The sequence below is a fragment of the Sturnira hondurensis genome, unplaced genomic scaffold (assembly GCF_014824575.4).
Source record: "Sturnira hondurensis isolate 20B ecotype Veracruz unplaced genomic scaffold, ASM1482457v3 Scaffold0017338, whole genome shotgun sequence".
In the NCBI taxonomy this organism is placed as follows: Eukaryota; Metazoa; Chordata; class Mammalia; order Chiroptera; family Phyllostomidae; genus Sturnira; species Sturnira hondurensis.
The window spans coordinates 546,303-561,618 of NW_028089969.1; the positions used below are offsets into that span (position 1 = coordinate 546,303).

General features: G+C 39.5%; 1 protein-coding gene and 1 non-coding gene across 2 annotated transcripts in view; both read right to left on the minus strand.

Moving 5' to 3' along the window:
• Positions 1–15,316, minus strand: part of AFG3L2 (AFG3 like matrix AAA peptidase subunit 2) — a 47,557-nt gene that overhangs the window by 1,743 nt on the left and 30,498 nt on the right. The window contains exons 14-16 of the mRNA XM_037067636.1: positions 13,913–14,028; positions 10,445–10,645; positions 4,179–4,373 (exon numbers count right to left, since the gene is read on the minus strand). Of these exons, the coding sequence (XP_036923531.1) occupies positions 4,179–4,373; positions 10,445–10,645; positions 13,913–14,028 (512 nt within the window). The remainder of the gene's footprint in view (positions 1–4,178; positions 4,374–10,444; positions 10,646–13,912; positions 14,029–15,316) is intronic.
• On the minus strand, positions 86–192 carry LOC119001985 (U6 spliceosomal RNA). Its single transcript, XR_005069659.1, has one exon. It is a non-coding gene; the product is annotated as a U6 spliceosomal RNA (small nuclear RNA).

Here is a 15,316-nt window from a genome sequence, read left to right on the forward strand (position 1 = left end):
ATTCTTATATTCCATTTATATATTGTTTTAAAATTCCATTTTCTAAAATTGGTTTCTATATAAATGCACAGCTTCGTGAAAAAAAATACAGAAGGAACATGTCACAAATCTGCATGTCATCCTTGCACAGGGACCATGCTAATCTTCTCTGTATCGTTTCAATTTTAGTACATGTGCTGCCAAAACGAACACAAGAAAATATTATCTTTTTATGTGGGTATACATACATAAAGAAATTCTGGAAGGGTACATAAGTAAGTGGTGGGGGTGTTGGGGCAAAGGACAAAAATAGAGTGAGCAGGAAATTTTAAGTTAGTCCAAAAATAAATAAAGACAAACAAGGGCAAAGATACAAAATGAAACCAGGAAAGTTAATATGAAAATATGTATCTTGAAGTTCTATTCATTTGTATGACTGAATGACAAATTTGACACTACACATGTTAACAGGCCACCAGAAAGGGGACACCTGACCAACTACATGCATGGAAGTGAGTGATAGTGTCAGGGGAGCAGGGAAGAGTGGTTACGTTAGAGCATCTGACCCTTTCAAGGAGAACTAAGTGGGTTCCACTGTAAACTGATCTCATAAAAGATTGTAAGATTGTAGGTAACTTCCTAAGAAATTTAACATTCTATAGTTTACATTAAATGCTGTTTCTAAAGATTCCAAATTTTAAAAAGAACAAATTTCTGCTATCTTTAAATTTTTAAAAAGTTTATTGAGGACTATTTCAAATATGTACAAAGGTAGAAAAAATGGGTAACTAATCCCCACATAACCACTATCAATAGTTATCAACTTAGAGCCATTTTTATTTCATTGACTCCCTGGTTTATTTTAAAGAAAATCCCACATGTCTCACTTTATCCACATATACTTTTGTCTATATCTTCAAAAGAGATAAAGACTCTTAAAAAAACATAACCAGAATACTAAAACAGCCTAACTTTTAAATATATTGTATATGTAAGATATGAAGAAATAAGAGCTTCAGGATTTCTTCTTAGACCATCTTTATTTCTCAGACTTGCCTATTTACACAATTGCAGCTAACCACTTAAGTTGTGATAATGTATTTTATTTAACTCACTATATCAAAAATATTGTCATATCAATATGTAATGATATTAAGAATAGTTGACATATTTTACATTCTTTTTTTCATACTAAGTCTTCAAAACCCAGTGTGCATGTTATGCTCACAGTACACCTCAATTCAGATTTGCCACACTGACAGCACAGGCTTGGTTAGAAGTTAATGACAAGGGCTCTGCAGACAGGACATCTGGGTCTAAATCCCAGTCCTGGCACTTACCAACTCCCTGATGACCTTAAGCAAAGTTAAGCAACATTGTTCTTTATGTATTAGTTTCTTAATCTGTAAAATGGGGATAATAATGTAGTGACTTCTTGAGGTTTCAGGGTGTTTTAAGAGAAGTTAATACATCTTAAGCAGTACCTGATATGCATAAGATACTACATGAATGCTAGCTGATTACTGTTATTCTCCTAAAGCTTTCCCTTAGAGATCAACTTGTCCAACTCCTTAGCCCATAGATGAGTAAACTGAGGCCCAGAGTTTGGAAGGCACTAGCCATAGCAGCAAAGGCTCCTCTTTGATTTTTTTTATTTTATTCATTTATTTTTTGAGAGAAGGGAAGGGAGGTAGAAGAGAGGGAGAGAAACATCAATGTGAGAAAGAAAGATCGATCAACTGGCTGCCTCCCACATGCACCCCGACTGGGGACCGAACCAGCAACCCAGGCATGTGCCCTGACCGGGAATCAAATCAGTGTCCTTTCACTTTGCAGGATGACACCCAACCAACTGAGCCACATCAGTCAGAGCAGCAGCCGCCTTTCCTCTTGATGGCTCCTGGCATGTTATTTTTAAATATTTAATATTCTTTGATGGACCAGGCAGAATCTCAGAACTCTGTGGTGTTTCAGGATCCTCACTCTGTTGAACTATTTTTCCCTTCATAAACATTTATTTCTTCGTTACCATTGTCAGGACATGTACTGCACAGATGGAAGGGTAGATAACCAGGTGTAATTTCCAGGACCCATTTGAGCATCTATGGCATGCATGTGGACTCCTTGTACTCACACACTATTCTAGGGCTAGTCCTCTCGGTTGAGCGCTTCCACTTTCCATTGTCTTTTACAACTCATTTCTTCTTTTCAACAATTAAAGGGGGATAACCAACAAATCCTATGTCTGGCCTAGACCTCCTATCCATATACCACTTGCAAATGCCTACAGGTCATGCCCTCCTGGGTATCAAGACTGAATCCCTCCCCATCCCAGGCTGTGTCTGCCACTAAGAGGAGTCCTGGAGCCACCCTAAGGGCTTTCCTTCCATTTATTCTCTACTTTAAATATCTAAAACTCTCTTGGTTTTTCACATCTGCCACCACCAGCACATCCCAGGAATGTCAACACAAGCCTGCAACAGCTCTCAGGTGGTCTCTGTCCTAGTCTCTTCCATCCCACTGGCAGTGGCACACTGCTGCCACACTCTCCTTTTAAATGATGAACGTGAATCACTTCAAGATTTTTTTAAGGACTCCCTACCATAAAAAAGGGGGTTAGCTTAGACTATTCTAAAAGTCACTTTTATTCCCATAATTGTGTTGCTAAATTTTCTAACTAGCTTTTGAGGACTGCAGTCCTCCTTCCCCCCATTATCTATCTGAATGAGGAAGGCCAATCCAATGCTGCCCTCCGCCCCAAACGCTTCTCTGCTCAAGTATCCACACTGAGACCTCCTTTCTTTCCCATTGACTTTAACCTGACTATTCTTTAAGGTCAAGCGTAAGCCCTATGTTCTATGTAAAGTCTTCTCTGACCACTCTGGTCTTTCCTTACTTGGAGCTACTGCTGTATGCTTTCTAGTGTTTCACAGACACCAGCTCTCTCTCCAATTACACTGTGTACTTTTCTGAAAAGACGTCATAGATCTTTAGAATTACATGGCATAGGGCAGGTTCATAGGAGGCTCTTCTGAAGACTTGCTTATGAACAGCCTACTTCAGAATATTATTTTATCTGTGTCAATCCTTTATAAGGCTTTTTCAGTTGTGTTTTTCTCATTCACGTGTGGAATGTTCAAAAAGCAAAAACTTCTAATTTTGGTTGCAATGGATTTGAAAATTAAGAGTGCATGGATGCAAGAAATCCACTGAAGTCAAAAAGGATCTGCCACTTTTGCAGGTGCTATTCAAATAAGGTGCAACAATGAAAAATCATGAAGCAGATTTACTCATGGATGCTCATAATTAAGCCAATGTAGTTTTCGTGTGCTGACTTCCACTTACTAAGTTTGGCTAATTCTTTTATGTGCCCTTTCATTTGTCATTCTGGAGGTGAAAAACAATGGTAAATTTCTATTAGTCCCTTGTGCTCCATATTTAGGAATGCAGCAGAGCCTTGAATAACATTGTTTTGTTGTAACAGTGACAAGAGGCCATAGGAACTTAATTCTTGTTTATATTGATTAGCCTATGGTAAAACTGGTTTCATTATATGTCATTTCACTTAAGGTTGCAGAAACTATCAACAACATTAAGTAAGGATTTATTGTATTGGTAAAATACCTGGTGGAAAAAAAAACTTGGTGGGGAAGAGTGCAGATTAAANTTTCTATTAGTCCCTTGTGCTCCATATTTAGGAATGCAGCAGAGCCTTGAATAACGTTGTTTTGTTGTAACAGTGACAAGAGGCCATAGGAACTTAATTCTTGTTTATATTGATTAGCCTATGGTAAAACTGGTTTCATTATACGTCATTTCACTTAAGGTTGCAGAAACTATCAACAACATAAGTAAGAATTTATTGTATTGGTAAAATACTTGGTGGAAAAAAAAACTTGGTGGGGAAGAGTGCAGATTAAATTGTTCACTGGGTAGTTGATAATAGACTTCATTAACCCATCACTCATATCCTTAAGAGCCACAACAACCAGGATCATTCCTGGTTTTGCTCACCACCATATTTTTACCACGCCACAGAGACAAAACAGACATAGAAACATCAAAGTGAAGGAAGGAATCCAAAAGTTAGCCAAGTATGGGTAACGCTGATGTCTATAAACCAAGCAAAAGAAAAGATCATCACTTTAAACTTTTTCTGCAAAACTGTGTATAAAATTAATTGCACATCTGGCACCTACCTTCTCCACGTCAGCTTTCTTTTCTGTGAGAAGAGCTACTGTTCTTTTATAAGCATCATTAATAAGTATTCGTACTTCATCATCTATAAGTCTTGCAGTGGCTTCACTATAAGGTTTCTCTAATACCATGTCACCCTGACGCGGGAGGTCAAAGGAGATTTGCCCAACCTTTTCATTCATGCCAAACTGGACAATCTGAAAAAGAATACATCATTAGTAGTACACATCCATTTTTGGTGATAGGCTAACATATTTTTATAAAATGCCAGTAAGTCTTTACAAAGACATTAACTCCACACACTTCACTGTACTACTACTCTTTAACCTAGCAAAATCTACATGGCAGTCTTGAGTAGGCTGAGTGGACAAGGGCGTTCTGTGTAGATATAGGCAGCAATGAATAGTGTCTCAAATTCCTCAATGAGGAATGTAAGACCAGAAGCCCACAGAAAACATCTACAATACAATCAGGTGAGAAACAGGTGGGCACAAATCCCAACAGCTACAATACCTGCATAATTCTACCCTCTGCATGAGGGAAAGTAGAAAAGAAGCAAAAAGCTTCTGACAGATCTAAGAGTAAGAACCTCAAACCCTCCAGGCTCTTCCTACAAAGAGTGTCACATCACCTAGTGAACAATCGACACTGGAAGGGGCATTTACATTTTTCTCTTCTGAGTCCATTAGGCTAGGAGACTATGTGAAGAGACTGGCAGAGTCTGGGTCATAGCTAACCAAAATAAGCTTTACATTAAGAAGAAGCTTCTGGATTATCAACAAGACAAGTAAAAACAAGTGTTGGAGAGTTGGGGAGAAAAGGAACCTTCACTCACTGCTGGTGGAAATGCAGGCTGTTTCAGACACTATTAAAAACAGTATGGAGATTTCTCAAAAAAAATTAACAGAGTTCCCATATGACCCAGCAACCCCTATTCTGGTATCTACCTGAAAAATTTGAAAACATTCACAAAGATATATACAACCCTATGTTCACTACAGCATGACTCAGAGTGACCAAGATGAAGTGTCCTTCAATCAAGGACTGGATAAAGAAGATGTGGTATACACATACTACCCAGTCATAAGACAAGATGAAATACTGCTCAGCCATAAGATGAAATACTGACATTTACAACATGGATGGACCTTGAGAATATTATGCTAAGCTAAATAAATCAGAAAAAGCTAAGAACCATAAGACTTCACTCATGTATGGAATATAAGACCAAAACTCGTAGATACGGACAACTATGAGTGGTTACTATGGTGGTTACCAGAGGGAAGGGGGTAGAGGGTAGTAAAGGATAAAAGGGGACCAAACACATGGTGACAGAAGATGATTTGACTTCACGTGCTGGGCCCACAATGTAATACAGAGATCTTGTATCATAGAATGTACACTTGAAACCTCCAGTCTTTTTTTTTTTCCAGTTATACTTTTTAAAATATATTTTATTGATTATGCCACTACAGTTGTCCCATTCCCACCCTTCACTGCCCTCCACCCTGCACACCCCTCCCCCATTCCTCTCCTTTTGTTTATGTCCATGTGTCACAAGTTCTTTAGATTCTGTATTTCCCATAGTATTCCTGCCCTTCCCCCTGTCTATTTTTTACTTACCATCTATGCTATTTTCTGTACCTTCTCCCCCCTTCTCCTCCCACTCCCCTTTTGCTAACCCTCCATGTGATCTCCATTTCTATGGTTCCCCTCCCGATCTAGCTGTCCTCTTAGTTTGCTTTCGTTTTAGGTGCGGTTGCTAATAACTGTGAGTTTGCTGTCCTTTTTATCTTCTTTTTCTTAGGTAAGTCCCTTTAACATTTCATATAAGGAAATGTTATGGTGAAAATGGTTTGGTGAAAATGAACTCCTTGAATTTGACATTATCTGAGAAGCGCTTTATCTGCCCTTCCATTCTAAATGAAAGCTTTGCTGGATACAGCAATCTTGGAGGCATATCCTTGCCTTTCATGACTTGGAATACTTCTTTCCAGCCCCTTCTTGCCTGTAAAGTCTCTTTTGAGAAATCAGCTGACAATCTGATGGGAACTCCTTTGTAGGTGACTGCCCCCTTATCTCTTGCTGCTTCTAAAATTCTCTCCTTCATTTTAATCTTGGGTAACGTAATTATGATGTATCTTGGTGTGTTCCTTCTTGGGTCCAAATTCTTTGGGACTTTCTGAGCTTCCCGGATTCCCTGGAAGTCTATTGCCTTTGCCAGACTGGGGAAGTTCTCCTTTATTATTTGTTCAAATAAGTTTTCCACTTGTGGTTGTTCCTCTTCCCCTTCTGGTACTCCTATAATTTGGATGTTGGAGTGTTTAAAGATGTCCTGGAGGTTTCTAAGCCTCTCTCATTTTTTTGAATTCTTGTTTCTTCCTTCTTTTCTGTTTGGTTGTTTCTTTCTTCCTTCTGCTCCACTCCCTTGATTTGAGTCCCAGTTTCCTTTCCATCACTATTGGTTTCCTATGCATTTCCCTTCATTTCAATCAGTTTAGCCTTCCTATGTTCCTCTAATTTGTGGCTAAAATCAACCAATTCTGTGAGTATCCTGATCACCAGTGTTTTGAACTGTGCATCTGAAAGGTTGGCTATTTCTTGGTCACTTAGAATTATAGGTTCTGGGGCTTTGAGCTGTTCTTGAGTCATAACGTTTGGTTTGTTAGCACCCGTTATGTATGAGGGGCGGAGCCTTAGGTGTTCACCAGGGCCAGGCGACCCAGTCCCTTGGTTGTGACACTGTATGTGGGGGCGGGGTCAGAGAGGGAAAAAAATGGCGCTTTGCTCCCCTCTGATCAACTCCCTCTCAGATTTCTTGAGCAGCTTCCCACAAGCAAATTGGGCCCCTCTGGTGTTGGTTCCCGGGTGCATGGGCCTGTGTACTCTCCAGGACCCTGTGGGTCTCTCCAACGAACTCTCTGTGAGCCTGGGAGCCTCTCCCGGCCCCTCGACCCCGAGAAAGTCTTTCCAGTTGGTGCTTTCAGGCTCTAATTCCCATCGCTGGGGCCCTAGCCTGAGCGGTCTGTCTCACTGTTTGCTCCTTCCCTTGGTTTATCTGCATGAGAATGTGTGACCACAATCAGCCAGCCACCCTGCGCCCTCACTGGGTCCGCCTGTCGCCACCCCACGCTTGGGATCCACCAACCACCTCCACCTCCACTCCTGGGTTGGTCCGATCAAACGATCTTTCCAGCCCGACCCCAGTCCACCACTGACTCTGCCCCTCTTACCAGTCTGGCTGAATGGTTTGTTGCTGTTGGACTTCCGTACACTTCAATTTTTGCTGTTTTGGCTGCGTTTTTGTTTCTAAAACTTCACTGTCTTTAAATTTAGTTGTGGGAGGGGGCACAGTGTTTCCACCTACGCCTCCATCTTGGCCAGAAGTCCTACATAGTCTTATTAGCCAATGTCACCCCAATATATTTAAATAAAACAAAAAGAAGAAGCTACTGCTTCTGAAAGTAAAATCCAAACTCAATAGAAAAGAGAAGGTCAGATAAAAGTGGGGAGCAGGAACAGAGCTAGGAGAACACAGAAAGTAGGAAGCCATCTTTTTTTAAAACTATGTGAAAATAACAGAAAAAAGAATTCTAAAGCTTAAAAACTAGAAAAGCAGTCCCAATCTTACTCTTTCCTAAGAGGTCAGGAAAACAAGCCCTGGCCGGTGCTGCTCAGTGGATTGAGTGCAGGCCTGTGAACCAAAGCATCGCGGTTCTATTCCCAGTCAGGGCACATGCCTGGGTTGCAGGCCAGTTCCCAGCAGGGGACCCATGAGAGGCAACCATACATTGATATTTCTCTCCCTCTTTCCTTCCCTTCCCCTCTAAAGCTAAATAAATAAAATCTTTAAAAAAAAGAGGTAGGAAAACAAATTTCATGTAAAAATGGGCAATAGAAAAATCACTTACGAAGTTATTATGAAAAACATGAGCAAAATAATGTCTCCATAGGTAAGGAAAGCAAGGTGGAAAGACATGTTCATAAAAGAGATGAAGGAGTTCCGGCCAAGATGGAGGCATAGGTAGAAACCATTTGCTTCCTCGCACAACCTAAAGGAGGATAACAACCAATCTAAAATTAGTAAACAACCAGAAGTGCCAGAAAAGCAAACTGCATGGAACTCCAACAACCAAAGAATTAAGGAAAATCAATCAGAACAACCAGACCGGTAAGGCAGCTAACCACAAGGGCCAGCCGGGGGAGAAAAACTGCAGGTCAGCAGACCTTGGGGACAGGGCTGGCTGTGGCATAGCAATAGGCTGCACAGGCTGCACTGGCAGGGCTGACTTAAGGGGAAACTGAGACTCATAGTTGATATGGGCCATTATGGTGGGAGAAACTCCCAGTTTCACACAAGAGTCTGTCAGAAAGTGTGCTAGGTACATGCAGGTGCCTCACCCACGGGCAGCACCACAGAGGGTTGCCCTGCCTCAGTGAATTCCTAAGGCCCCATCCCCTGAAAACCTCTCAGGCATGCAAAGACAAAGAAATACGGCCCAAATGAAAGAACAGAGCATAACCTCACAAAGAGAACTAAATGATGAGGACAGAGCTAACCTATCTGATGGAAAACTCAAAGCCCTGGTAATCAAAATGCTCACAGATCTGATTGAGCTTGGCTGAAAAACAAACAAACAAAAAAAGATACCCAAAATGACATAAAGCAAAATATTCAGGGAACCAACAGTGACAGGAAGGAAACCAGGACTAAAAGCAATGATTTGAACAAAAGGAAGAAATAAACATCCAACCGGAATAGAATGAAGAAACAAGAACCCCCCCAAAATGGAGAGGCTGAGGAATCTCTGGGACAACCTGAAACGTTCCAACACCCGAATTATAGGTGTGCCAGAAGGAGGATATGAAGAACAAGAAACTGAAACCCTATTTGAACAAATAGTGAAGGAAAACTTCCCCAATCTGGAGAAAGAAATAGACTTTCAGAAGTCCAGGAAGCCCAGAGAGTCCCAAAGAAGTTGTACACCAAGGCACATCATAGTACACTACCCAAGATTAAAGATAAGGAGAGAATCTTAAAGGCAGTAAGAGGGAAGGAAAGAGTTACCTACAAAGGAGTGACCATAAGACTGTCAGCTGATTTCTCAAAAGAGACCTTACAGGCAAGAAGGGGTTGGAAAGAAGTATTCCAAGTCATGGAATCCAAAGACCTACAGCCAAGATTGCTTTATCCAGCAAAACTTTCATTTAGAATGGAAGGACAGATAAAGTGCTTCTCAGATAAGGTCAAGTTCAAAGAGTTCATCATCACTCAGCCCTTATTCTTATGAAATGTCAAAGGGACTTATCTAAGAAAAGGAAGATCAAAACTAAGAATAGTGAAATGACGACAAACTCCTGACTATCAACTGAACCTAAAAACAAAAACAAACTAAGCAAACAAGTAGAACAGGAACAGAATGACAGAAATGGAGATCACATGGAGGGTTATCAGCGGGGAGGGATAGGAAGGAGAATGGGAGTAAAGGTACCAGGGAAGACAAAGCATAATTGGTAGGCATAAGATAGATGGGAAAAGATTAAAAATGATATAGGAAACAGAGGACTCAAAGACCTTACATGTACAACCCATGGACATGAACTAAGGGTGGGGGGAATGCTGGAGGGGGGATAGAGGGAGAAAAAAATTGGGAAAACTAATAGCATAATCAATAGAAAATACTTAAAATTCTACTTAAGAGGGTAATTAATAAGAGCAGAGTTTATACATTTCAAGGTAATTAATATTTGTATGCAAATAAATTTCACCAATTTAAAAAAAAGATAAAAATTGCAGCCTACTCCTTCAAAACAGGCTGAAAGAAACCAGGAAAATTACAGAAAATATAAATGAGTAACAAAGATCAGAATCAAAGAAACTCAAATGAGGTCCTAGAACACAGAAAAAAGACATAAAAGAGAAAATTATTTAAAAAATAAAGATGAAGCTACAAACAGCACAAGAGCACACAAAAGCAACAAAAAATGCCCTAAGAAATAAAAGGTAAAAGATGACAGTATGAAAAAAAAATTTTATGTGAGGCATAAAAAGATTTTGAGAAAGTTACAGACTCAGAAGAGCTGACATATGAGTAACAGGAGTAACCAAAGAAGTCATTACTTAAGTTTGGATTGCTTTAAAATGGATTTAAGAAATAATCCTTTCCCGAAGAGCCTAAACCAGTCACACACAGTAGTACTGTTTCAGGACCATTCATGAATGTCCATTGCTCAAATGTGAGGAAGAAACACTCCATCTCATACTCACTTGGGCATATGCACTCTGGGTCACTTTCCTTAAGTCGTCTTGAGCACCAGTTGTAATTCTTCCAAAGAAGATTTCTTCTGACACTCGGCCACCTAGAGTCATGCACATCCTATCCAAGAGCTGCTCTTTGGTGTACAGGTACTGTTCTTTGGGTAAATACTGAGCATAACCCAGTCCCTTGCCCCTTGGGATGATGGATACCTAGCAAGTACAAAACATAAAACTGTTAGAGACTCCACCACCAAATATAGACTCGATCACAATATTTACAGATAAACTCACTTATGAAAAATAAGCACCAGCTGGGCAATCCATCAGCCTTGGCTAGATGAGATCTAGGAGAAGTGACTGTTCAGGAAAAATATTTCTCTTATAGACAACATCACCTTAGAGTTGCAGAAAGTATTTGTCTTTTTATAAAACTCAATTGAAATTATTCAGTCTTGACAAAGACTCAAGTCTTTTTGGGTCAAGACATCTTGACTGAGTGGCGACATTTCCCGAGAGCTTGGATACAGTGAAGGCTCCATCCGACATGACTGTCGGCCACAGCCACACTCTCCTTTACAGGACAGGGGGTAAGGCAGACCTTGATGATCAGCTTTATTTTCTTTTCTAGTCCTCTTTTTGCAATTGAATAAATTCCTTTAATTCTGGAAAAAATCCACTTTATTAAGGGATGAATTTATATATAAAAAATGCAGCCATTTAAAGTGTACAGTTCAATGTGTTTTTTTTCATGTTGGATGCACTTTTATTTATTTTAAACAACTCTTCAGTTTACAAAACATTGGGGGAGCCCCTTTTAACTTACGCTTTAATACTAATATGTAAAACATGAGTCTCTGTGGTCTGGGGAGAACACATCCCCACACAACAGATGGGGCTGCTTGCTTATTCACAGGCATGAGTTAATAACATGCAATTGTACAAAGACTTGTTCTTGACTCATCTATTTTAGGATCAATGAGTTTTGACAAACTTAACTCCCTACCACAATGAAGAGACAAAATATTCTCTTCATCCTCAAAAGTTCCCCAGTTTCTCTCTGTAGTCAACCCTTCCCCCACCTCCAGGCAATTGCAGATATGCTTTCAGCCCCTATGGATTAATTACAATTTCTAGAATTGCATATAAATGGAATCATACAGTAAGTACTTCTTGTGTCTGGTTTCCCTCTCGGTTTCTGGGACTCACCTCCATTGTTGTGTGTATTAATACTTGAATCATTTTTACTGTTGTGTAGCACTCCAATACACATTTCATTCTTAAGTGACATCAGGGTTGTTTCCAGTTTATTGCTATTATTTATACAGTAGTAAAAGTCTCTGCATGGACATTATGTGTTCATTTGTCTTGGGTAAACATCTATGAGGGGATCTTTGGTCATATGGAAGCATTTACAAGAAACTGCTACATCGTTCCTCAAAATGACCATTTCACATTTCTATCAGCAATGTATAGGAATTCCAGTTGCTCCACATTCTTCCCAACCCTTAAGGACAGGCATTAACATTGTAACCATTCAGAATTTCCTTATGGTTTAATTTGCATTACACTGATGACTAGTAATATTGGGTATTCCATGTGCTTACTGTCTATTCACATACCACCTTTTGTGAAGTAGTCTTTAGTCGTTTACTGGGTTTTACTACGTTGCTTGTTTTCTTATTGAGTTTTAAGAGTTCTTTGTATAGTCTAGATACAAGTCCTTTTTCATACGTGAGTACTGCAAATATTTTCAGAGTATAAGGCTTGCCTTTCATTTTCTTAATTGTGTCTTCCAAAAACACAGTTTTTAATTTTGATGAGATCCTATTTATCAACTGTTTTTGTAGTTCATGGTTTTTGTGTCTTCAGAAATTTCTGGCTGCCCAAAGTTACAAAGACTTTTTCCTAAGTTTTCTTCTGGAAGTGTTATAGTTTTAGCTTTTATGACGTATTTTCAATTTTTTTTGCATATAACATAAGGGTCAATGTTTACTTTTTTTCCCCCCATATAAACACTGAGCTACCAGAACCACTTGTTAAGACAATCCTCCCCACCTTAAATTACCTTGGTATCTCTGTTAAAAAAAAAAATCAATTAATCAATTACTTGTGAAGGTCTACTTCTGGACTCTTCCATCTCACTGGTTTATGTGTTGGTCCTCTCACCAATACTAGTCTTCATTACTGTAGCTGTATACAAAGTCTAAAATCGGTCAGTGTAAACCCTTCAACTTAATTAACTACTCTACTTGATATCTGCAATTCCATATAAATTTCCCCCCCCAAGTCTGCTATGATTATGAGAGAGATTGCAATGAAATGTCAGAACAATTCAGGGAGAACTGACATCACAACATTCCATGAACTTGGTGTATCTCTACTTTTGTTTAGGTCTTAATAATTTAATGCACAGGTCCTATAAAAACAGGGTGGGGCAAAAGTAGGTTTACTGTTGTTCATATGGAAAATAATGTGACAATAAATAAAAGAATAAACCCTGTTTCACATACAAACTCTAAATCTACTTCTGTCCATCCCATATTTTGATAAATTCATTCCTATGTATTTCATGTTTTTGATGCTATTGTAAATAAATCTGGATTATTAAAATTTCCTCTTCCAATTGTTCATTGCTATATATAGAAATACAATTAATCTCTGCATATGGACCTTCAATTCTGCAGCCTTGATAACTTACTAGTTCTAGTGGCTTCTTTTTAGATTATTTAAAATGTTCTGTATACACTTTTAGGCTGTTTCCTCTGTGGTCCCCTTACTTCAGTCGACCGCCCCCCCAAATTTCCTGTTATCCTAATAAAACAAGTCAGTCGTGCTGCTTCCTGCCATCCATGCTGCACCAGTTTGGGAATACACTCAGTTGAAAATGCAGAAAATTTTAACAATCTCACTTGGTGCACCCCTGTTTCTTTGGTCTCTGCTTAGTTTCCCAGGCTCTCTGGGATATCCCTTTGTGTGCAAAGTGTAGTAGTCAGCCAAGGATTTGGGTAGTTTCTACTTGGTTTTGGGTCTCACCCCTCTGTAGCTTTCTTGCTTCCAGGATTTTCTTGTTAAATTTCCAATTATCTTCATATCCTAAACTTTCTCTTCTGTTACCTTGTAAGTCCAGCATTCCCCACCTCTGGCTATGGAAGTCCTCAGGCAAGAAAGCCACAAGTGCCCAATTCTAACTATCTGTAGCTGTTCCTTTTTAAAACTAAACTCTCCTCAGGTTTGGTCTGCTTTGGGAAATTTTTCAGTCCCTTTCAATGGTAGTTTTCTTTCCAAAATTTTGTAGCTTACCCATGGGAGGTTTTGTGTAACCACTTTATCCCACTGTTATTACCAGATGTTTTTGCTGAATTTCTTTAAATTTAAACATCTCATCTATATATCCTTTGAGGGAGTGCAATCTTCTCCTCAAGTAACTGCTCACACAATCACCTGGCTTACTTACTGTTCAACATAACCTGCTTATACCTTTAGAAGTGGGTCTGCATGTTCCAGATACCAGCCAGCAACTGCATGACCTGCCTCATGGTACGCCACAGTTTTCTTCTCTTCAGGCTGCAGAACTTGGGTTTTTTTCTCTAAGCCTGACAAAAACAAAAAACCAACACCACTGCGTTAGTGACACTGACATAAAAAGACAGTTATCCAGTACTATACAGTGCCTTATCTAAAAGGTGATTTAGAGATTAGGATGCTTTGACAATCCAAAAATGATCCAAGTCAGAATAAAAGTAAAGGATCAACTTCAAAACAGACCCAGCTATAGCAAAATGCATTCACTATCCCTACCCCAATGCATACTATTTCCCTAACTTTCCCACTCTTTTGAGTCACATGTATTATTTTGGGATATAAACAGAAATGACAAATTATATTCAGCATTTAAGTCAACTTAAAACATATATAATTCACCCTGGCTCAATGGGTTGAGTGCTAGCCTGAGAACCAAAGGGTTGCTGGTTCAATTCCCAGTCATGGCACACTCCTGGCTTGTGGGCCAGGTCCTCAGTAGGGGGAGCATAAGAGGCAACCACACACTTTCTTTCTCCCTCCCTTCCTCTCTATCTAAAAACAAATAAATAAAATCTTAAAAAAAAACATACATACACACACAATTCATAGCATATAGAGTCTGGAAAGAGGTCAGTCTAGGTATTCAGAATTACCAAGCACTGGGAAAGCAATGATGCCTGCCATGGTAGACTGCCTGCTCTCTCTTCTTGATGGAAGGTAGACAACAGTCAGAGGAAGGACTAAAGATCTGGAAATACTGAGTCGGTTAGGCCAATGCTGCAGCACCCAGCATACTCAACGGACAGTCCAAGAGGGTTCTAAGAGCCAGACAAAGGAGCAGCAGGGTAGACCAGAGAAGATAAACCCCAAGAAACCTGTGCTGGGCCAGTGAAGGGCCCCTAATCTATGCACAATTCTCTAGCCTGGATAAAAGCTGATGCTGAACCTCCCATGCACTTTTGTAATGTAGAAACTAATGACACAGTTTGTAATAATACAATTCATCACACCTTGACAAAAGCAGTTTTGTTGTGTTCAAGATAACTCATCTGAGAGAATTTATCAACTAATAACATATTAAGAAGTCTAGAAGATTTAAAAAAAGAGATAGAGTACTATGTTGACAATGATACGACATAAGGCAAGTATGTGTATACCACAGGTGGAAAGTATATGCAAGGGTGGGAAGTTATAGAGGGTGTGTTAACGAGCCCTCCGTTTTACAAAGATAAGCAGTTCTTGCTTACCTGAGAAAACAAATTTTCCCCCGTAGTTTATCATAGGAATTTTTCATTTTTAGTATACTTTCACAGAACAAAGGCTACCCACGGCTGGTTTACAGTGTCTGAACTGTGAACA